Source organism: Taurulus bubalis (assembly GCF_910589615.1).
Source record: "Taurulus bubalis genome assembly, chromosome: 7".
In the NCBI taxonomy this organism is placed as follows: Eukaryota; Metazoa; Chordata; class Actinopteri; order Perciformes; family Cottidae; genus Taurulus; species Taurulus bubalis.
The window spans coordinates 15,858,090-15,880,662 of NC_136595.1; the positions used below are offsets into that span (position 1 = coordinate 15,858,090).

At 41.1% G+C, this 22,573-nt stretch overlaps 1 protein-coding gene across 1 annotated transcript in view; it reads left to right on the forward strand.

Moving 5' to 3' along the window:
* Nucleotides 1–22,573, forward strand: part of ptprsa (protein tyrosine phosphatase receptor type Sa) — a gene marked incomplete at its 5' end in the record, with an annotated part of 122,664 nt that overhangs the window by 22,197 nt on the left and 77,894 nt on the right. The window contains 2 exons of the mRNA XM_079220982.1: nt 13,850–14,038; nt 21,491–21,508. Of these exons, the coding sequence (XP_079077108.1) occupies nt 13,850–14,038; nt 21,491–21,508 (207 nt within the window). The remainder of the gene's footprint in view (nt 1–13,849; nt 14,039–21,490; nt 21,509–22,573) is intronic.

Genomic DNA, 22,573 nt, shown 5'->3' on the forward strand with positions numbered 1-22,573 from the left:
GGGTTTTTGTAACCTCTTAAAACTAATTTTGTTACATTTTCCCACAAATATATGTCTTGTTAGAGTAAACTCTTCTCTCCTAAAACGTACTTTTTGCAGAAGCATGTTTTTCTGTTTCTGTTTCTACATTTACATTTTTCTTTTGCATTAATTTGGCCGTGGTCAGTTTTTCTTCTGCCTTTTTTCTTTGTAGTGCTGATGCTCTGTTGATTTGGTGTTGAAGGGTTGAATGCTTATTTGTTTTGTGTTGAGAGGAAGAGGTGAGTCCAGGGCATCAGACAGTCTGGGTGAAAAATTAATAAGACACATAGTGAAACATGAGCAGGAGTGTGCATGTGCATAAGAGGATAGAGTTAGTTGTGTGACAGAGTGTTTGTGGTGTGTTTAAGTCTTTTTTTTTGCGTGTGTGTGTGCGTGAGGGAGAAAGGAGACAAGGAAAGAGAGCGTGAGCCAGCAGGCAGGCAATGGCTACCCTGTAATGAGACAGTGAAGAATAAGCTTGGCAGTATCAGCAACAGATCTGGCTGTTCTTCCTCTTCCTTACCGCCTGCCTCTGAGGTGATCTTTGCCCCCTTCCACTAGTCTCATACACCTATAGCCAGAGCAAGACAGATTTGGGAGGAAAAATGCAGAAAAGAGTGGCAGGAAGGGGAGTAGAAAAGCAAAGAGGTAGAAGGAGGAAAGCACTAGAAATGATGGTATAAAGATACCAAGGATTGTATTATTCCTATTATCTTGTTGCACTTATGTTGTACTTTGTTGAAGTCAAGACAACGAGTCCGTGGTCTCTAGACATGAAAGCAGAATGTTGAATACAAGAGTGAACAAAAGAAGAAGGCATGACTCTCCTAACGGAGCACGAAACCCAAATCTACCTCACATGACTGAGTCCACGCTGAGCTAATGCAATGTACTCTCTCAGTTGTTTTTGCCAACTGCTCATCTCTAGCTTGTCCCTGACAAACAAGTCAATTCTCATTCCCACTCACCACCTCCACCAGTAAATAATACATCTGCGTAGCATCCAGGTTACCTCCTCGCAGTAAACTCATTCTTGCATGAGGCACTTGCAAATGTTAACCGAATGATGTCCTTTTGCGTAAAACCACAATAACATCAAAACATTTTTTTTGTTCTTATTCTCTTACATTTGACAAGGATTACGTCTGCAGCAAATGTCTTGACATAATCATTTTAGCTTTATTCGGGATTCTCTCACTGCTATTGGTGCTATTGGCGTATAGTAGAGGGCAGACTTGGCACAAACAACTACAAATTAGGCGATGTGGACCAAATGGATGGCACTCATGCCCCTGATCTCTCATTGGAGGCTTACAGAGTTTTTTGTTTCTTCCTCAGAAGTATTTCTTTGCTGTCCGTCAGCGACTCTGGCACTATCTTTCTAATCTTGGAAGATATTCCTCCACATTCTTGACCTTTTACTCCCCCTGTCCTCCTTCATACCTCCATATTGGCATTTGTATGACTGTCAGACTATTGCCAGCCTTCTATCTTTCTCATTCTGTCTTTCTCTCTTGTAGAAAAAAAGTTTGCTCCAGAGGAAATTCACTCAGATGCGAGTTTATGGCCTCTGAATCCTTTGATCCTCGGAACCTGTAATGCAGTAATCATGTGTGATTGAAGGATGAAGAAGAGGGACACAAGCTGAGTGGTAGCAAGAAAGATAAAGGTGAAAGAGGGAGAGAGAAAGAGGTGGTGCTGATGGAGCGGGATAAGTGGACGGAGCTTGCCTCTAGCCAAGGTTGGCTAGTTCCTGAACCTTCACCATCAATTTCATATAATTCCTGCTCAAGTAGAGTGACCTTAGCCACCCTAGGCATCTGACCACAGCCAATATAACACACCAGGGTAGAATAAAAAGGCGAACAAAAAGGAAGAGATGAAGTGTCATGGAGATGGAGAGCAAGAGGCAAGCAGAAGAGGATTAGGGTCTGGCTGATTTGTTTATTTCTGGCAAGAAAGTTTAAATAAAGAGATCCTTTGTCAAAGTAACAAGTTGGCCAGGAGACTGAATTGAAAAATCAGTGTCCGGGACACTTTTACAACGATAAGCACTCACATGGCTGATTGTCCTGGTGCCTGGTGCCTGGCAGTAGATACCCTTATGTTTCCTTCCATATCAAGTAATTTTCCTTCACGAGATTCAGATAGGGGCAAATAAGAGCTGTTTCGTCTTTTTTTCATTTTATAAAACAGCCATAGCCACCGTCCATGTGTACAGTCCCAAATATGACAAATGCCTCTTTATCTCATGGATATAAATTCAAATTCAAATTGATTTACTGACATGATGTAACACTCTACATAGTGTCAAAGCTCTATGTGTGTGTGTGTGTGTGTGTGTGTGTGTGTGTGTGTGTGTGTGTGTGTGTGTGTGTATATATATATATGTATATATATATATATATATACATTACATAATAATTGAAATCCATTTGAATTTAATCACAATGTGTTTAATTGATTTCCTTTGCCTCCACTCAATTAATACAAATATATTCATTTTTTATTAAATATTATATTACTTTGATTGAAACTAATATTAAGATTTTTTGCATCAGGTTTTTCCATTATATTTCTTTAAATGTGTGGCAGTATTTTGGTCTTGGTGATTTTGTTGAGTTGATTGATGATTGATTGATGAAATGTAAATCAGTCCTCTGCAATTCTACAATTATTGCGCTTCTGAGTATGTGTACATGGATATATTCATATTAATGTGCAATTGGACATGGGATTTACTTGGCAAAACTGTACTAATTAATCTGAAAAACAATACAAAATACCAATATTAATAATAATCACATTTTGGAGCAGTACACATTTATCATATTTGATGAGCATGTAGAATCTAATACACACTTCAAAATCAATGCAATAATAGTATGCAGGTGCCAAATCAACCATCCAGACTACTAGAATAGTGGAGGTGCACCCCACTTAAGCATGAAATGAGAGTTGGGAGAAAGAGGTGGTTCCTGTCAGTCACTGATGACCCATGGAGTGGCCCAACTCATGCATAAAGAGGAGCAAAGGGATACGGCTTGGACCACCAGCGTCATGCATATACATGAGCCACCAGCCCAGGTGACTGAAGTCGTACAACGCGGAGGTCATGCTGTGGGCCCTGAAAGGATTGGCAGAGTTGAACAGGCTTCTAGTCCCGCATGCTTCACAAGTGCCGTGCCTATGCTTCCTGCGGTCAAAGTTGGATGGCAAGTTTAACGGCATGATTATTAGTATTTCCTCTCTGGATAAATGAGTGTAATGTGCAATACGTCTCAAACTACTATTATACAACACAATGTATGATCAAGAAAAAAATGACAATATTTTAAAACCCAAGACTTATATAATTGTTAGAGCATTGCGGTCCTGAGTAATGCTGCGTTCCCACCAATAGCGTTGAGAATTATTCACGCGAATAGATTACATGCAAAGTCAATGCACAGACGTGAATGGTTGCGGAAAAGTGAATTTTCCATCGGGCAGCACAAATGACGCGAAAAAGAATTTAGACATTTGATGTTCCGACATTTGTGGGACTTCCACAACAAAGTATAAAGCAGAACTAGTGGTTCAGAGTTAAGCCACGGAAAAGCCGCGCCCCCTTTCCGTTGCGAAAAAGCGACCACATAAAGTTGAGCGAGTAAACTCAGGCGAAAAAGCGTTGTCAAAATTCGCAACGCTTTTGGTTTGAACGCAGCATTAGATGTAAGGTGTACTTCGCCTCAGACGTACCAATAGAGAACAAGCGTGTGAAGGAAATAGTATTCAGAAAGAGGCCAGCTGGAAGATGCTATCCAGGACCCACAAACCCCTACACCCACATTTTCCGTCACATCCATCTCTTGAAATTTGTTTAAGCATCACATTTCTGTGAGAATAATGTCTTATTTATCCAATAGTTCCACTTGTCTCTCCCTGGTGAAGGCCCAGATCCCCTTGTGACTCTTATTGCTATGTCTGCGTGTCATCTCCGTATCTTGAAGTGACTCGCCAATTATCATGCAGTTCTATTGCTGGCCCTCATCTTCCAGCCACCACATATTCATAATTGTTCATCTGCGCACCAAAGGTGCCTCCCAAACCTGTCTCTAGTAGCTCAGTGCACTGAGCTAATGGCCCACCCAGACAATGACCTCACCCCCCAGCCCCACACACTCACCCCCCTCCAAAGACTTTCGCAATTACTGTCAGTCTTGTTTTCAAGTTTTGTATTTTGTTTGGGTTAGATTAGTTGCTTTGGCAGAAATGCCACAGTACAGCAGTTCAGCCCCCTAAATCCGTTATTGTTTTTGGCCCATTGTTGTTTGGGAAGCTTAAGGAAGCCTTTGCTCCACATGTCAGGAGTACAGCGTCTTGATGTGTACACACATATAAGCTCTGGGGTTTGGGTATTAGGTCTCTAATTTGGAAAAACATGACAAGACCATCCTTAATAGATCAGTGTGTGTTTGACATAAGAGGCCCTGCTGATGAATTGTGATGAGTTTGAAAATATATATGTTCTCAGTTAGCATTCATTACATAATTAATTGAGTTGAAACACTGCGCATGACTCCAACTTCATTGCCGGCCATATGGCTGCGCCTCAATTAGGCCAGACTTCAGCACAAGTCGTCATATTTATATATTAGTTACTGTATTTCAGGAGAATAAAGCTAAGCTGTGCTTGTGATTAAATGAGATGACATGCATTGCATTCTCTACAACTCTCAACTCTGGAACAATTCAACAGCAGAAGCCCATTTTCATCGGCTTGTACAGCAGCTTCGCCACCCACACCGTGTGTTAGTCTGACGTCAGGTTTCAAGGTGCCCACTGCTGCACACACATACTTGAATAAACACACACTCACACACTCAAAGCCACCCACCCCTAAACCAGACCTGACTGGTTGACGTTTCTCCACGATGAGGCATTTCCTTTAATGGCCCCGGCCTCCTCCCCTGTCTCCCCTGGAGTTCTCCTGTCTTACCCCAGACGCCTCAGCAGCCTGACAAGACAAGGGAGCGAGAGAGAGGGGGAGGGAACTCGATAAACTTCCAACGGCTGAGATGGATAAACAGAATCTTTTTTTCTTTCTCTTTTTACCTTTTATGTTGTTTTTTGTTCCACCTCTTCTTCTTGCAAGCAGAGGCTCTTCCGAGCTGTCCTAGACAATTACTAGTCTCTCTAGTCTGTGCTGTGTCTATCACGGTGGCTCACCACATCAGGGAAATGGCCTGGATTGTATGTTTTCCTATTGAGACTGGACCCGGCTTCCAGCATTTAAATCCATAGGGCAAAGACAGCGTGTCGGTCATGAAGAACATATTAAACATTAGAAAACATTAATAAAAATGATGATGAAACTGTGTCTTGCACTTTTCCTCATTAAAACCAGTGCAGCTTCTTTTGGTTCATGAGTTTTAATCAAAGTAATATATTCATATAATTGAAATCTTGATTCAAGATTTCATATTTTTAGTTCCAATTTTATACTGTGCTTTTTTTAACTGCTCACCAATAAGACTCTGTGCAGACAATGGTGCAGCAACTCTGGCCAGGGTCATTATCTTAATAGGTACAGTACATACAGTGCATGGGTCAAATTGGCCAATGGTGGCCTAAAGGTAAGAGAAGCAAGCTTGGTGACCGGAAGATTGTCAGATCAATCCCCCAGACCGTAGGATAAATCCCTTAACCCCACCCGCTCTACTGGAGCTGCTCATTGACCAGCAGACCAGACCGTTGTTGTACTAGACAGCTTCCAGTTGTGAATGTGTAACTGTGTGAATGTGATCAGCACATTCCTAGAAAAGAGAGCATTGCTCTTAGTGAACTAAAAATGAAAAAAATATTCACTTTGAAAATCACTGACTGCAGCAGTGTGTTTATTTGAAAATATATCAGCCAAGGGGTGTGCTGGTTTATAGGCACTGGGTCTTCAAGTCTAAAAACAAAAGTGTATACATGATGAAACATTAAACACGGTATAATTCCAAGTAGGATGTATGTATTATTTCCTTTTGTCTTTAAAAGCAGGATGTTATCTGTTAATGTTTCCTGTCTTATCTATAAACAAGCTTTTCTTTTCTTGGTTTGCTTCCTGGTATTTTACCATCAATTCCTCTCTTCTTCGATTCTTTTGGCTTTCACATTTGACGAAACTGTGGTCGTAACTGCTACTTGTGCTGGTTGCCGCCATTTGCTGCGTAGAATATCCCCCTCTTGACTGCTATCGCTGTCTTTCTTTCTTTGGCAAACAAGCTGTCTGCTTGTTAGCTCAGCGGCACTTTATGGATGTGGCCTAATATGGGCTGTATTCAGAATTGGAGGTGGTGTGGAAAGAATTTGCAAACCGTTAGAACTGTCACTGCAGTCAGTTTGAATGCCAGAGTAAAGTTCTTGTCACTTACATACTTACATTTTCCCAGTGTAGCTACTTAAAATAGGGTTAAATCGCAAGAGTCAAAGGTCACTTAATGGAACAACCAGCTGATTTGGAAATCAAGCCGGTGACCTTTTTCTTACAGGACATGTGTCATTTGCATTACAGTATACACATGTGAACAACCCACATATAATACTTACAAAAATAATCTGAAACAGCCTAAGATACCTCCAGGGTACATAATCATCACACAGTTAACTTAAATATACCATAATGTGGTCCGAAAGCTGACCCAACAAACTCATTTCGCAGTTCGATGAGCAATGCTGCAAACTTCTGCCTTACTTCCAATGTCCCTCCCACCTTTTTCAATCTTGCATCTCACTCTCTTCGTTTGTCACTATTTTCCTCTGTCCCTTTCCTTTCTCTCGTCTGGTCTTTCAGGCTTTTTCCTCCCGGGTTGTATTTCAGAGATTTGGATGTAAATGTTGCCCTTGGTGGCTAGATGTACTAGGTGTGGAGAATACCAATGGGACATCAGACGTCTTTCTGGGAACAGAGCAGGGGGGTAGAGGTTGAGTGCTTGCTGTATAATAACCATTATTCAGCTGAGATGGCTATCCAGAGAGGGCTATCAGTGCTGGGGCCAGGACACTGTGATTAGATTTCCCCTGTGTTGCTATTCTTCTCTGTCTCTGGATCTTTTTGTGTCAATGTTCCCCTGTCTATCTCTGTGTATTTCTCAAACAATCTCATTGGCTATAGAATTTGGGTGAATGTGGCAGAAAGATGCAATAAAGATAGGAAAATGTCATAATGTTCTTGAACTTCCATTTTGTTTGGTTTGAAGATATACATTTGGCTGTATACCATAATCACCAATTACCATCTGTCAACCACAGATAAGAAAGCTGCAAAGTGAAACAGACCGTGTCCGTATGGGATGAAGACCAAATGCTTACGCACCTGGTTTCACACATTCTTTTCAATAGCTTCAATTCTTTACTTAAAAAAGCAAACAGATTGATCTCTTTCACAACCTATATAATACAAGTAAATGGTATTGAACAAGTCTAGTGTTGCAGATAGTTTGGAAACATTTACTTGGTCACCTAGGCCATGTGCACATTACGCCGGAGTTTTAGAGCATCGAAGGAGGAGTTTGGAAACGCTCCCGAGGACGGATACGTTTAAAAACTCTGGGGTTGCGTCATAGTGTGGACGGGCGTAAACGAATATGGTTGGAAACGATGATGTAGACACCCGCGTTCGCTACTTGATTGGGTCTTAGCAGTCACGATGTGTCCTTCCATGATTCGTCACATCCCTATCACATGACCCTTTTCCGGAAAGTACAGCCAGATCTACAAGCAACAGTTTGACCTTGTTGTCGGTCCTAGCAAAGACATCTCTAGTCCCTCTTTTTTGCCATTGCCGTTCTTCCTCCGCAGTATTTTCCTCAACTGAACCAACTGCAGTGTGTAGAAAATTAGCAAATTAGAACTTTGTTGACAAAACTATTATGGGGATAATTGGGGGAACTTTGCTGCCTTATGCTGATTGAGGCCTCAACCAACTTCTTGTTAATGATTTACACACATACATACATGTTTGTAAATGTATTTTCGTCATTCCAGTAAATATATACACGAATAGAGGATTAAAAATAGACTGCCCAAAATACAGTTGTTCCTCACCTTTACTACAGATCTTCCCTCTTTACACACACACTCTTCTCTGTTCTCTGGCCGGCCTGTGTGATGGGAACAGTTCTGGCTGTGTTGTAGGTGCAGAGCACATTAAACTGTATTGTATGTATAGCCAGCAGCTGGGACTGCCCATTAGTTAAGCATCTAGTTATGTGTGTGTGAAAGAGAGCGCCCATTAGTATTCTTCATCCTCTTCCACTATATTTATCATCTCTCTCTCTCTCTCTCTGTAGCTTCCAATCTCAACCTCTGTTTCTTTTGCTCGCTCACCCTGTCTCTCCCCCAGCAGTCCCTCTGTGGTATCAATGCACAGACCTGCTTAAAGCCTGTGTCTCTATGCTGTGGCGCTGGGTAATCAGTTAACCTGATTAAGCTGCTGATGAAATTAAATCATTTCAGTAAGTGAAAATAATAATATGAGTAATGGGTGCGGGGGATGGTGGAGCACCCCAATGCATTTGCTGCAGTGTCAGCCAGTCAGGTTCTACCTCTCTATCTCCTACTATAGCTCTCTCCTCTCTGGAAGGTATATGACGACTCAGAACAAGTGCCTTTGAAGCCACTGTATCAGACATTTGTACATCACAGAAAAATGAGCAGTATAATACAATTAACTATCTATATCCAGTATAATATCTTGACCAATACTCAGACTTACACTCCCAGTTGTGGTTTAGTAGTGATTGTTTAGCTTACATTGTGGAGCAGAGCACTAACACAATGGGGTTAAGTGGCATGTGTAATACTATATATCAAATTGGGTAAAGCATGTTATGTAAAGCATCATTACAAAAGTCAGAGGTCTTATTCTTTGTCTCGGTCAGTGGGTAGAGAAAGGCACTACGGTTAAGTGCTCATTGAGTAGAGAATAAGTTGGCCGTTCTAGTCATGGAACTGTAAAGTACATTTTATGACACAGTATTAGATTGTATATTCAACAGATGGTGAATAGTTAATTATGCTTCTGTGTATAGCACAGCAATAGGAGTTCCAAGGTTATACTTAAAATTTGCACCATTTGTCAGTATACTGTAGTTTGGGAAAAGTGAAAGTGCCCACTAAATGTGGTATTTAATCACAAAGCCCCTTTTGTACAGCGCTGTATGACTCTTTACATACAGTTATAACGATACCAGACAGATATATGTTTGGTTTGATAACAGTAATTCACTTGGAATAGGATTAGTCTGAAGAGTTCAATGAGTCTAAAGGACCGACCTTATAAGAGGGCCACACTTAGCATGATAAAAAACAGAACGCAACAGCAGGCATGGGTCTGCAGATTAACAGCCGGGTAGTGGCGATGCTAACCAGAGGCTGATTAAAGGCTTTGCACCTGTCACTTGTAATGATATTAAATGGTGAAGCACGGTTAAAGACAATTATGGATAATGATGACATTCAAGCCAACCCGAAAAGAGAATGACACAAATAAAAATCCAGAAAAGGTCAACTGGAGCCTGTAGGTTTAGCTCTGGAGTCATGCTGAGCACGCCAGCTGTTGCATGGAGTGGACATGTAGTGCTTGCCATCACAGTAACCCGGGGCTACTGTTCTTCCCCTTGCAAGATTTTAAAGCCGCCTTTCAATGACATATGCATTAAGCAAGTTGTGATCTTTGAAACTCGTCTAAATCGGTTAGATAGTTCTTCAATGTTATAAACGTGTTTTCTGCAGCTATAAAATAGACTCCGTTGTGTCTTTGCAAGGCCTTTGGCATTGCTGCCTAAGTGCTATACATCGCAGCAGTGCAGAGGACCAAGCTGAGCTGCCCAAATGCCAATCATCAGCATACGCTGACAAGTATACAAACACGGACCAATTTCCAAATCAATGAGATTCTTCAAAAAGGCTTTTGTGCCGCTTTAATAAACAAGGCGGGCCAACAAAGAAGACCGGTGGCATGCTGGGAAGATTAAGATTCCCGTTAAGCACCCACAATTTATCTGTTGTCAAACGTACCTGTGGAGTAGTCAGTTTTTTTTTCTTTTGTAACCCATAGGGTGAGGCTTGTTTTGATATATTTAAAATTAGAATGATCATCATCAGATAAGACTCAATTAGATTGTTTTTTGTTCTTTGTTCATATTTTAGCTTTAGCATTTACAGTGCAATAAAGCCATTTTTAATTGAATGTGACTGAATATGTCTGTCGGTGGGATAAAACAAAAGCAACAACAACAAAAAAAAAGAAGTGACATGGGACTTCTTGGCACAGTACAAGCTGTAACTGCAGCATGTGTCTCATGGCTCTGTTGTAGGATGATCATTGGCATGAGTGACAAAGCCTGCTTCCGGCAAAATAGACAGCAACATTGCCATTGACCAATAGTGCACATGCGTCAATTCTGTTGGTCCTGTGAAGATTTGTCATCACAGAGAACCCCCAGGACACACATCATAGACATGCAATTGCAAAGCCATTATAGGTGACTGGTCCTTTGGTAGTTCTAGGATACTATCAGCTCATGTCATTGGTCACCGTCTCCTCGCCACAGTCCGGCTGGCTAACCCTGAAGTAACACTCCCTCGATGACTGATCTTTTTATTTTTGCATGGCCGCCTTTATCGACAGAATCTGTACGCTTCAGGGGGAAAGATTGTATCAGATTCTATTCCTGGGTAAGTAAGTAACCAGCACACATGCCATTAATTCAGGAATGGCTGCCGATGCTGTATCAGGTCAGAACAACTGTATTGATAGTATCATAGCTCCATGAAATCCTCCATCCCTGCTTCTTGTTCACTGCTATTTTGGTCGGTTTGCTTGTTCGCCCACCTTTTTCTGCCCTCCCTTGCTCCTTCAGGCAGATCTCCTTTGTCAATTGCCTAATTTAATTTGTCTCAAATCCACTTACTCTGTGTATTTTTTCAGCTTCATAAATGTAGTCTGTGCAGGCCTCTGTCTGCTGTTTTCATACCATAAATGCATGAATGTGATGCAAAGCACAGATAGGCCTTGGCAGCATCAGATACATCAGATGTAACACGCATGCAGGCCGTTCACATACAGCTCTAACGAGAGGAGTACGAGAGAGCAGCACCTTTTCTGGCAACTTATACATAGATCATTAATGACACACAGAAGAGGGAGTTTGTGAGAACATATTGCTCTGTCTTGTTCTGAGGTTTGTAAAGCGAAGCGTAGGCTTGTCATTGATTTTCTAAGCTTCAGGGGAACTTAGTGTAAAAAGATTATGCAGGGGTGATCATAAATAATCATGGAGAGGACACAGCATGGAACCTAAAATGAATGCATGTACCTCTTTGAAACCTCGCATTGAAATATCTACCGAGCTCTGCTGATAAGCTGTCTAAGTTAGTAACCTGTCTGGACCTCTGTTTTTTCCTATATGTCATTTATTTTCCAAGATTCACTATTTAAAAATCACATACTCAGCACTCTCTACTAACCCAGTGCATATTGAAAGTGCATAAGAAACGTTAAAATTTTTTTTTTTTTTAAGTTTTTTTTATCTTGATGATTCAAGAATAAATATTTTTAGAGCTAATTCATTATGTAAGCTCCGTCAATAAACACAATTAAACATATTTATTTTTTCCATCCTTATAATATGAAATACTCAAATGGAATGACTTAAACTGAAAAATTGATCAAAATAGAACATTAATCCATCATAATTGCATTGCACTTTTTAAAAAAAAAAAATTAGCATGGCATAGCTCTCCCTGTCCGAAAAAAGGGAACCTTTGTATCATTGCACTGTGAATGGTGCGTGCAAATGAACAATGTCCGGCTTCCCTCCGCATTACCGGCACCCAGCGCTTCCCTCTTTAATCGCTGGGGAGCGTCCGCTGGATGATGCAAAAATACTTACCACCCACACAAAGGCGATGCAAAGCCGTTTGTTGAAAATCTGCAAAGTTTCCCCTTAAAGGCAGACAGACCAAACCTTCCTTTTGATTATTCGTTTGACTCAACGTAATGTCCCCATTTCCCATTATTTAGTACTCCCCAGGTGTCGACTACGACACCACGATGATGTCTGCAGACTGGATATGAGGTCATTGGCTCTCCCTACTAACAGTGACCTCTTCTGTGCCACTGGCTAGCATCTTAATCAGTCAATCGTCTCCGAGTTGTGATGTGGCCTTGGACTTCTGATGCATATTGCAGCTCAGGGTGCTTACCCCAATGGCTCTCATCATCTAAGAATGAGTCACTGCTCTGGCTCCAGACAGGGGGAGATGTCAAGCGATTTGACCCAAGGGACTAATTGTCCCAAGAGCGTGCATAAGGAGAACAATGACCACAGAGCACACTATACTGTTGTCTCTTCACAGTGAAATAATTGCTCAATCATGCATGGATATTGGCTGCAAAGACACCACACTCTTTGCTGGCTAGTGTGGTGGTTCTTGAGTAAGTGGAGCAATAACAGTCAAACAGGCTTGACTGTTGAAAGAGCTCGACACAACCCTTGCACCTTTGATGCCACAGTGAAATCTGATTTATTACATCTCTCAATTGGTATTCGGACCACGGCTATTGGTGGTCATAGTGTCTCTCAATCAAGGTGGTTTTGCAGAGCTCTGTGTAACGTCAGTTTGATTTGAGTGTCATTTGTTTCCCTGAACATGGAGAAATCGCCGGGATTACCAGGCTTTCCTTCCTGTATTACCTTTCACTCTGTTGTCTCCGCCTCTGATCTTCTGTTTGCATTTAAAGGCATTTATTTACTACTTGTTAGAGTGAGAATATGTGGACGGAGTAGTCTCCTTCTTAAGGGCCTTCGATTATGACAAATGGTTCCTAATGGACAAGCCAGTTGATAGTGGGAATGCGGTGAGTGTCTGGCTACAGAATGATTTCTCAAACCATTAGAATCAGTCTTCGGTTTTCTGAGAAAGAGAGAGTCAAGGAAAGCACAATCCTTGCTTTTCCATGTGTTTGTTCTTAACCTCTTTGATTCCTCAATGCAACCCTCTTGGAGAGTCAGATTCTTGATGAAATGCAGTTAACATTTTGATTCATGACGTATCTCCTCAATTGCTTTATTCATGTGCCTGGCTACTTTACATGCCAACTATAATCTTGCATTCCTAAAGTGTTTTTGTCTCATTGGTCAAGGGTACATTGGGATTAGAAAGTCTCCTGAGATAAGGAAATGTTGCATACAAAAGCATTATTGGGCTCAGTAGTCAGCCTGTTTAATTTAACACTTTTGGGGCGATTTGTGAATAAGATATGATTTCAAGGTTTATGGTAACATGGCCACGATCCCAATGTAATGGCCCATTTATTAATTCATGAGAAATTATTGTAAGTACACTGAAGCACACACAATACGGTTTTTGTGCAACCACTTACCTTTGACTTTAATTTTGTCTTCGTTTTAATATGATTTCCATTATGTTAATATCATAATCATATTTTTCTATCTTATTCAAAAAACTAACAGACACAATTATCCTATTGCTACAGTAGTGTTTTATTTCTGGAGCACACCGTCTTATTACAGAATTTACACACGACACATTTAGCAATTGTTCAAATATGTCTTGCCGAGTCCTACGTGTGGCAGCAAACACACAATTCCAAAGATATCCTTCCATCAAGTAAAAAGCTGTAAAAAATACTCAAAATCACTGGAGTATAACAATGTATTTTGTCATCTTATTCAAGTAAAATCACTATTATGTGTTAAAGCTTAAGTTCTAGCAAAAATGTAAAAGTGTGTATAAGCTTAACAAACTCTCGTTTCTGTTCTTTTCACAGAGGACCTGCTCCCGCCAGGCTTCCCGAACATTGACATGGGCCCTCAACTCAAAGTGGTGGAGCGCACTCGAACAGCCACCATGCTCTGTGCTGCCAGTGGCAACCCTGACCCAGAAATCACCTGGTACAAAGACTTCCTGCCCATTGACCCCAGTGCAAGTAATGGGCGAATCAAACAGCTACGCTCAGGTAAGGAAAGCCCAAGCATAATGTAGCTTTCTTTCCCCCGTATTTACAGATTCCACTGGACATTTGTTGGCACATGGCGGATTGTGTGCTTTGCAGCTAATATTGCTTCAGAGCCCAATATTTTTTCCCTCAAATTGTTTGATAATATGAGAAGTATAACTGAGAACACTTTGTTAGCTTTTCAACAGATTTGTATCTTCAGGTAGGAAGTCAATTCAAAACTAACTGAAATGTTGATTTTGTGTGAATTTATATATTTAAGGAACTAAAGACTTTGCTTTATTTTATGTTCATTTATCTAATTGATCTGAGTAGCTTGGTAGTACACTAAGTGGTGTGAGAATTAATTCAGCCCATGAGTAATTCTGATGTTTAAGACCTCAAAATTACCCAAACTACAGCTCCAACTCATAATATTGCTTTGAAAACTAAAACAAATGTGTGTTTACCCAACTACACTTGGGCCTTCACCATGTGCAATGCATTCAAACACCAAATCATGAGGGCAAGCTCAATTTCCTGAATTACAACAGGTGAAGCATACTACAGTATAAAGATCAATTGTTATAGCCATAGTGCTTGGACCATGTTGTTATCACCATAGATCATCATTATTAAAGATAACAAACTATGTTTTAAGAGTCTAACATTACTGAATGAGGTCAAATGATTCACAATAACCCAGAAGTGTGTCATAGTACACAATGAGAGCATGGTCCACGTTCTACTGACACAATGATATGTTGTCTTGTTCCCATTGATGAAACCCCACTGAGAGGCCCAGTAAAGCAACGTCTAATTATGTTGCTAATTAAGTGCAGGGCCGGGAGTGGCCCCAGGCAAACAGGGGTAGATATTTTAGGTCGATGATTTTGTCACCAATCGAAAAATCCAATGACCCCTATTGTTGGTGCAAATGTAAATGAGTGTAGACACCACTAAATAAAGAGCTTGTTGCCATCGAGTCCCTGCACCGGTTTTAGCCCTCATGAGCTGTACACTCAAAATAATCGTCAACTCATTATTTATGATTTGCCAAGTCCACAGGCACTAAGATGCTTTTAATTTTACACATGTTTCATATTTAACTTACGGGTGCACAGTTTTGAGGTAGATGTGTGACTATTAAGATGTCAAGGCGTGTGTGATTGTTTGCTCTCTCTAGGATAATGTTCATCTTGATGGAAACTGGTTCACATTAGCCGATGACCTGCTGGGTTGACAAATTGATAGGTTGATTTTTTTTTAGGATGTGTATAATTTATATGGAAGGCCAGTTTTGTGAGTTTTGAGCCTCTGTGGATGATTTCTTCTTTTTTAATTCATATAGCACTTTTTCTCTTAACAATGGTTCAAAGTGCTTTTCAAAAGAAATTAAAACCAAACAAGGTTATGATGGAAATAAATCAAAATTCCTGTCTGTTTTCTAACCTCTGTCTCATCTGTCTTGATCTGTTTCATAATTTTGTCAATTGTCTCTGTGTGTTCTGTCTAACTGAATCGGACTACTGTTATGTTGTCTCTCTCTTTGAGTGTTTTGTCTGTATTTGTGTCTGAAACTCAGATGTGACTCACATTGCAGAGTTTTCGACATTCATTTGGCCGTGAACCATAACACAAGTTTTAACTGAAAAAATAATAACAGTAATAAAAATCAAACAACCAATAACTAAAACTAAAAAAAGACTAAATATTTGATATTTTACAATTGACAACAAAACCGAAAAATGTCTCTTATTAGAATTATAAATTGTAAATACAATTGATGTTACATTACATGAAGCATCACTGATACTTCCATGTTACGATACTGCAGTAGAACACAAGACCCAATTATACTATAGTCCTTCTTAACTCTTGCATGGCAGTGACTTCAACCTCAACCTAAAATGAACTATGTTGTTCTTCCCCTTTTCTTTATTTACTTTCCTCTTGCATTGTCATTTTCAGAAACCTTTGGTAAGTGTCCCGCAAAGCCCAGAGAGCCCACCCACTCTCCTTGAAGCAGATGGCATATTTAAACTACTTTCCAAAATGCATGTATCCCTTGCTCTCCCCTCACCCTTGTCCTCTTTTGTCACTTGTTCCCTATATTCTGTTTCTATTGCTAAACTTTTTATTTTCTTTCGCCCACACTCCTCACATTATCTTCTTTCACCCCCCATAATGGAACTTAGAAAGGCAAATCAAGAACAAGCAGCAGATTGAGTTGGGGAGATGGTTAGGAATCATAGTCTTTTGAAGCAACATTCTGCTTCAAGCTAATGCTGATATGCATTGTAAAACTGGCAGTGGCCAGTTCAATCCCCTGGTCTCCAGTATTTTAGAAACTTTACTATTTGAGGTCACAAGTACCCTGTGCAAGGTGTCCTTGGAAGCTGTGGCTTTATCTACTTTTCCCCTGACCATATTATCCAGATATGGCTTCTGTCACGTCCATTCTTTCTCTCTGCTGCGTTGCAAGACAGCAGGCTTTGAGGAAATAATTGGACTCTGCTTGAATCCAAGACTATTATTGCTTTGCAGTCATAGCCTACAGTATTTTTGTCTTCTTGGTGAGACATAGCAAACACTTTCCTCCTGGAAAACACTGTTTTATACTAAGGTGTAAATGATCAAACTTGGTTTCTCACAATAACAGCTCTGTTGTCCCAGATACACTTGGAAAGTGCAGCAAGTACTGATAGTGGTTGAATCTTGAGTTATTTACAGGTGAAGGTCTCTGCAGGACCGCTGTATTGCTGAACCCTCCAATCCCACACTGGCCAAATGCTTTAGGAGAGCAGTTTTATTCTCTTGCCAAATTGGCCCACATCCCCACTGGCTTACAGACTTCCAGCTAAGACTCTATTGCCCATGCTAGATGGCGAGGGCTCAACTGATTGTTATATTTGGCCACATTTTGTTGTACTCCTGACTTTTTGAACTACTTGCAAAAATATACCCTGCCACTTTAAGGTGGGTGAATTTCACTTACAGGTCATGTGTGTATGTAGGAGGGCTGAAAAGGAAATTACTTTCCCTTGTTTCAATACCAAGGCTGTCCTAAGGTAATGTTAGTGCTGGGGGCTGGCCTTTTTCTCTGTAGCTCTTTCACTGGAAAGCTCATTCAGCACCCAGGCAGGATTTATGCTGATGAGAAAAAGGCCTGCATGCTCAAGCCCCCTAGGCTGCCATCTTCTCATGTGCTCTGCACTTTGAGGCCATCTTGGTTCTTCGGGTTTCAGTCTTTAGTTTTTTGTTTGTTTTTGTTTTCATAATGTATGCACTTCCAAAAGTCCCAAAACAGAACATATGACAACATTGTTGTAGCAGCTTTTGAATGTGTATTTTCAGATTCTCCTGTTGATCAGATTGCTGTTGACAATTTTTGGTGGCTACCTGTTTGCTTTTTTGCTTCAGGCACACTCTCAAGCCTCAGGAGGTAACTGATGGCTGCTTTCTCATTGAGGGAGGTCAAATTGAGACTTCTGGGAAGAGATGGGGGAGCAGAAAGGGTAGCATGGAAAGAGGGTTGGAAAACATGACTTTGAAAGCATACTCAGCCTCCAGCTTCTGCAAAAGAATCCCCCTCGTTTCTCATGTGACCTTCACTCCATCTGATGTTGAAGTGTGCATACCGATATGACTTATTCCCACCTAAAAGAAAAGACAACATTGTAATAACATTGTTGAAGATATATACATATACAAGAAGATAGGGCATCCAACGCTTGTTTGTTGGATAGCTGCCTAGCTCGTTATTTATGGGCCAGACCATGCTGTGCTGGCGGGGCAATGATATTTGCATCAGGGTCCCCTGAGGAGCTCCTCTAGAGGTGTGGAGGGAGCTTGACATTTCTGCCCAAGACCCTGTGGCTACAGACCCCAGGCCCTCGCTGGCCTTGTCAGCCAGAACAGATTAACCAGAGGCCAGAGAGACAGTGAGAGGATGGGGGGGGAGTGCATATTCATAAAGATTAAGGTTCCTCTTTAATACAAAGGTTTAAAATCATGACCTGACATTGGATGGCTTCTTTACACACACAGAGACACACACACAGATGTGTGCTCATCCCAATGTGATTCATGCAGAGTTCAATTGCACTTAATCTGAAATGAGCAAGAAAACGGTCACATTGGCTGGCATCAAAGCTGCTCTGCAGGGAGTGGCTAGGAGCTCTGCAGATGTGGCAAACAACAGCCAGGGTTTCTCTGAGACCTGCTGTGACAACAACAAGATCCCAGGCGGGTTTCTGTGTTTATGAGAAGGTCAGCCAGACGCCCTCTGGAGGGTAGTCTGACTTTGACACTCGGCCAATCACCCAACCCCACCCGTCTCACACGCAGATGGGCAACATCTCTGGCCAGATTGCCTCTGGCCAGACTACATTTTCAATAATAATTTTAATATATTCAGAGGTTTGTTTAACAAAACAGCTGGGATGTTCTGTGGAGCAAATAATGCCGCATTTGATAATGCGAGGAGGTCAGCGGCCTGTTGAGGTATATTTAGGTCAACGTCACCCTAAGCTGATCAACTACTGGCTGACCAAAGCTTAGAAAGGGAGCTTATGGACATATGGTTGTGTGCCTGTAGTACAGGTGGATTTGCCATTGTAATTGAATACAGACTGGCCACTCCAGACCCAGCCTGCCTGGTCTGATCCTTGGCTATGTTTTATTTTATTGCTGCTTAATTATTGAAATATGTAAAGTTAGGTCACTCATTTCCTTCTCATTTGTTATATACAGTGTATATATTTTTTTGTTTTGTTGGGATCAATTTATTTTAACTGAACTCCCTCTATGTATTATCCCTCGTCCTCCTTTTATTTTCCTCTCTTTTTCTGTCCCTCGTATGTCGCTCAGTTCTTCATAAGGTCCACCTTTGATGGCCTTCTCTTTACAAACCTGCTTTATTAACCTTATCCTAACCTCAACCTAACTTTGACCTTAACCTCAACTAACATAGTAACCCCTTAACCCCCAACAAAAAAATAATCACAGCTAAAGCAATATAAATCAAGAGCTTCTGCAGCCTCTAATCTAACTCTAACTCTATAACAATGTAACCTTCCCAGAGCCCTATTGTCCTTTTGTCTTGTGATTATCTATGATTATGTGGTCTCTAAAATCATTGCAGAAATAACTAAAATGTCACTGTTGTTTTGCCTGGGTTTTCAATGACTCTAAACTATCAATGTGGCAAATTAGTGCCTTTAGGGTGTGTTTACAACAAATGAAGACTAGAGATAGTCAATAAATGATGATCTCTATGGAATGTTTTCTTAAAGATAGTTGCCACTTTCATCAGACAATATGGACATTTCTAACCATAAATTAAACTATAAAATAATTTTAAATGACTTTATGGTTAATGGCAGCAAATGCAAACTTTCAGAGTATGAACATAAATCTTGTCTATAATTGGTATACATTTTAGACCGGAAGATAAAGAAAATGAACACCTAGGTACATTGCAAACCAGGCAGAACTTCAGATCGCCTTCTACCTGCTGGTATCACAAAGGATGCCTCTGTGTGCAGAGCTGCAACAACAATCTGATCAGAAGGTATTGTAAATTTCATCCCACTGCCCAGCCACCCACACCCCTCAATGTGCTGTGTAGGATATGGAAATTACTGGCACCACTTTACATCTTAAACTCTAGGTTCTCTTGATTTCATTACATTTTTGCAGGCTTTTGGATAGTGACCGAAAGATTGAGATTGCAGAGACAAGCGGCTGTAGTGAGTTGTGTCTGTCGGGTGGCTTGGCTCACCCTGAGAGATGGGCAAAGACATGCAGATGGTGCTCGTAGTAGAGCTGCTGCTCCTTCACATTGAAAGGCAGCCAGTTGAGGTGATTTGCGCATCTTATCAGGACGCGACTTCCTTGATTGGCTGGTAGGAGACCCTGGGGTAGACCGAGAATACGCAGGATTGTATAACTCATCTGGTTTTGGAACGACTCAGGATCCCCCGGGAGAAGCTGGAAAACACTGCTGGGGAGAGAAACGTCTGGACTACCTTATTTAGCCTACTGCCACCTCGATCTGGCGTAAAAAAACAGCAGGAAACTGATGAATTAATGGGAGTTATTGTTGTTTTGTTAGTTCAACTAGTAAGGAGGATGCTGGCATATGTTGTATTCAACTTGCAAGAATGCATGCACTCACACAAAAGGGTGTAGTAGCACATGTAGTGTCCGCCTCAATGGACAGTGCGTTCCCCTTGACCCTCAGCTCTGTGCCTGCAGACCGTCTATGCTAAGTAGGGCACCTCCCCTAGCTTGGCACTGCCCCGCTGGCACTCTCAAGGGATGGCCAAGGGCTTGTTGTAGCCATGAGTCATTCTTAGATTTAGAGAGGGAGACGAAGAGACAGGCTAGAAAACAGGAAACACACAAAACCTCAGCAATAAGGGGAAAGAGAGAGAGGAGTGGAGGAACAGATAAAGAAAAGGGAATTCTAAAAAGAAGAAAACAATGAATGTTGAGAAAACAACCAACTGGAAGGACAGTTTAATGCTTGGCAGAGACAGGGTTGAAGTTAAGCTGGCTCCCCTTCCCACACCCAAAGCTCTGCTGTAAGGGATGCATTTTACATCACAGCAACAACTCGGGCCTCATTTAAAAGCCCACCAGCCACTGACTGGACAAGCTCAATATTGTATTGTCCCTAATGGGACATTGGCTTGCAGTCAGGCATGCAACACAATACAGACTCACAATAAACAAAGAATAGGGGAACATGCTACTCTCAGTGAAATGAAACCATGGAAAGAGCCAGGAGGTTGAATGACCGGGGAGGAGGGGGAAGCTTGAGGTAAAAAGTCGATCTGTCACAGTTAAGCAGACTTGTAGGATAAATAAGAACTTCAATCTGTTTCATTTAACTTGTGGTTGCCTGAAGGTAGAGCTTGAAATTATATTTCAGTTGAGACTCCATTTCTCCCTCAGCAAGTTTGTTTCATACTAATGTAGATGCCCGGTAAAGAATAGTGGCGCCCTTTACTTGTTTTACTGCGTTTATTCAAGGTCAATTGACTGGGTAAAGGCTTTTGCCTCTGGTCAAACCTCTCTTGCTCTGCAATTTCGCCCGGAGTTTCAGCCATGATAAAATGCATGTCAAGACCTAGAGCTTCTTCAGCTCTGCCAATGAAGCGCCGCCCTAATATGTCTATGGCAAGGAAGGGAAAAAAGAGAAACCATTAAGGAATGGAATGTGCCAGTCATATCAAGCTACCCAGCTCTTTGTGATACCAGCAGTGAGAGGTATAATCTTGTCCATTTTTCTTGACAAAAAAAAATAAAATCACCCATATCTGAAAACATTATAAGAGATTACCTAATGGTTTGATAATCTAGTTCCAGTGATCCACCTTCCAGCCCAAATAACTCCTCTAACTATTACTAACATTAACGTTGAACTAAACTGATGTTGTGTCTTCGTTTTTGTCTCTCCTCCAGAGGGTACCCCGATTCGAGGTAAGATGTTTAACACAATGAAAAGAGGGAGATAAAAAACCCTTTAACTTATATTAAACCAGACATAACCGCTCCTAACTCCACCGAACTGGCATAATAGTGGGAATTTCATGTGGGTTTTTGCGCTTAAAAAATGACACTCACTTCTATATCCACTAACATTAATATGTCATCTGTGTTTGGGTTCTGTGTTCTCTGTACACACTGTTTTGTGAGCGTGATCATATGTGTTTCACACCTTCATGCCCCGTGTCATCCCTTGATGTGCAGTTCCTCCACCTCTGTGGGCGTTCTCTGTTTGTGCCCTCCGAATCTCACCTCCACATCATCAGTGTCAGAAAACTACTGAGCAATTCAAATTGTGTTGCAGTCTGGTTATAATACAGGATTGAGAAGGTTAAAAGCTGAAGGGAGGGATGGTGAGGGTTATTAGATGGTGGTTTGTTTGCTCTGTGCCTCTGACATTTAAATTGTTTGAACATGGACATAGCGCTGAAGGGTGGGGATAGGTGATGGGAAGTTGTCGGGTAGTCAATGGCCTTATTTGTTGATAAGGCCAGGCTTTTGAATACTTGAATCTTAACAACCACCTTTCTTCCTTCTTCTTCTCTGCTGTGGTATCCTCCTTATCCTTCTGTTCACCAATACAGCAATAGCCACATTATGTGTAGTAATGCACCCCTATAGCTGTCATAAGTCCTAGCTGCTGATGCTCATGGCATGTCATGGAAAAGGCCATTCTACATTACCTTTGATTTAATTATGTTCCTCCCTGTAACTGCGGCACAGCTTTTTATACAGGCAAAACTAGGGAGGCTACTGTGAGCAATGGCACACTTGTATAATAATTCAAATTAAAATAAAGTAAAGGGCAACATGGACATCCTTTTACAATACCACAACTGGCTTTTAAAATGGATGAACAGGAGGATATCAAGGTGGGAAGGTAACGACAGAGGGAAAGAAGTGTGACTCCGATGAATTTTACAATAGCTTTGTCACATATTTCTTCCTCTACCCTAATTTTTTAAATTTTTTTCATTTCCCCGGACTATTTAACTTTCA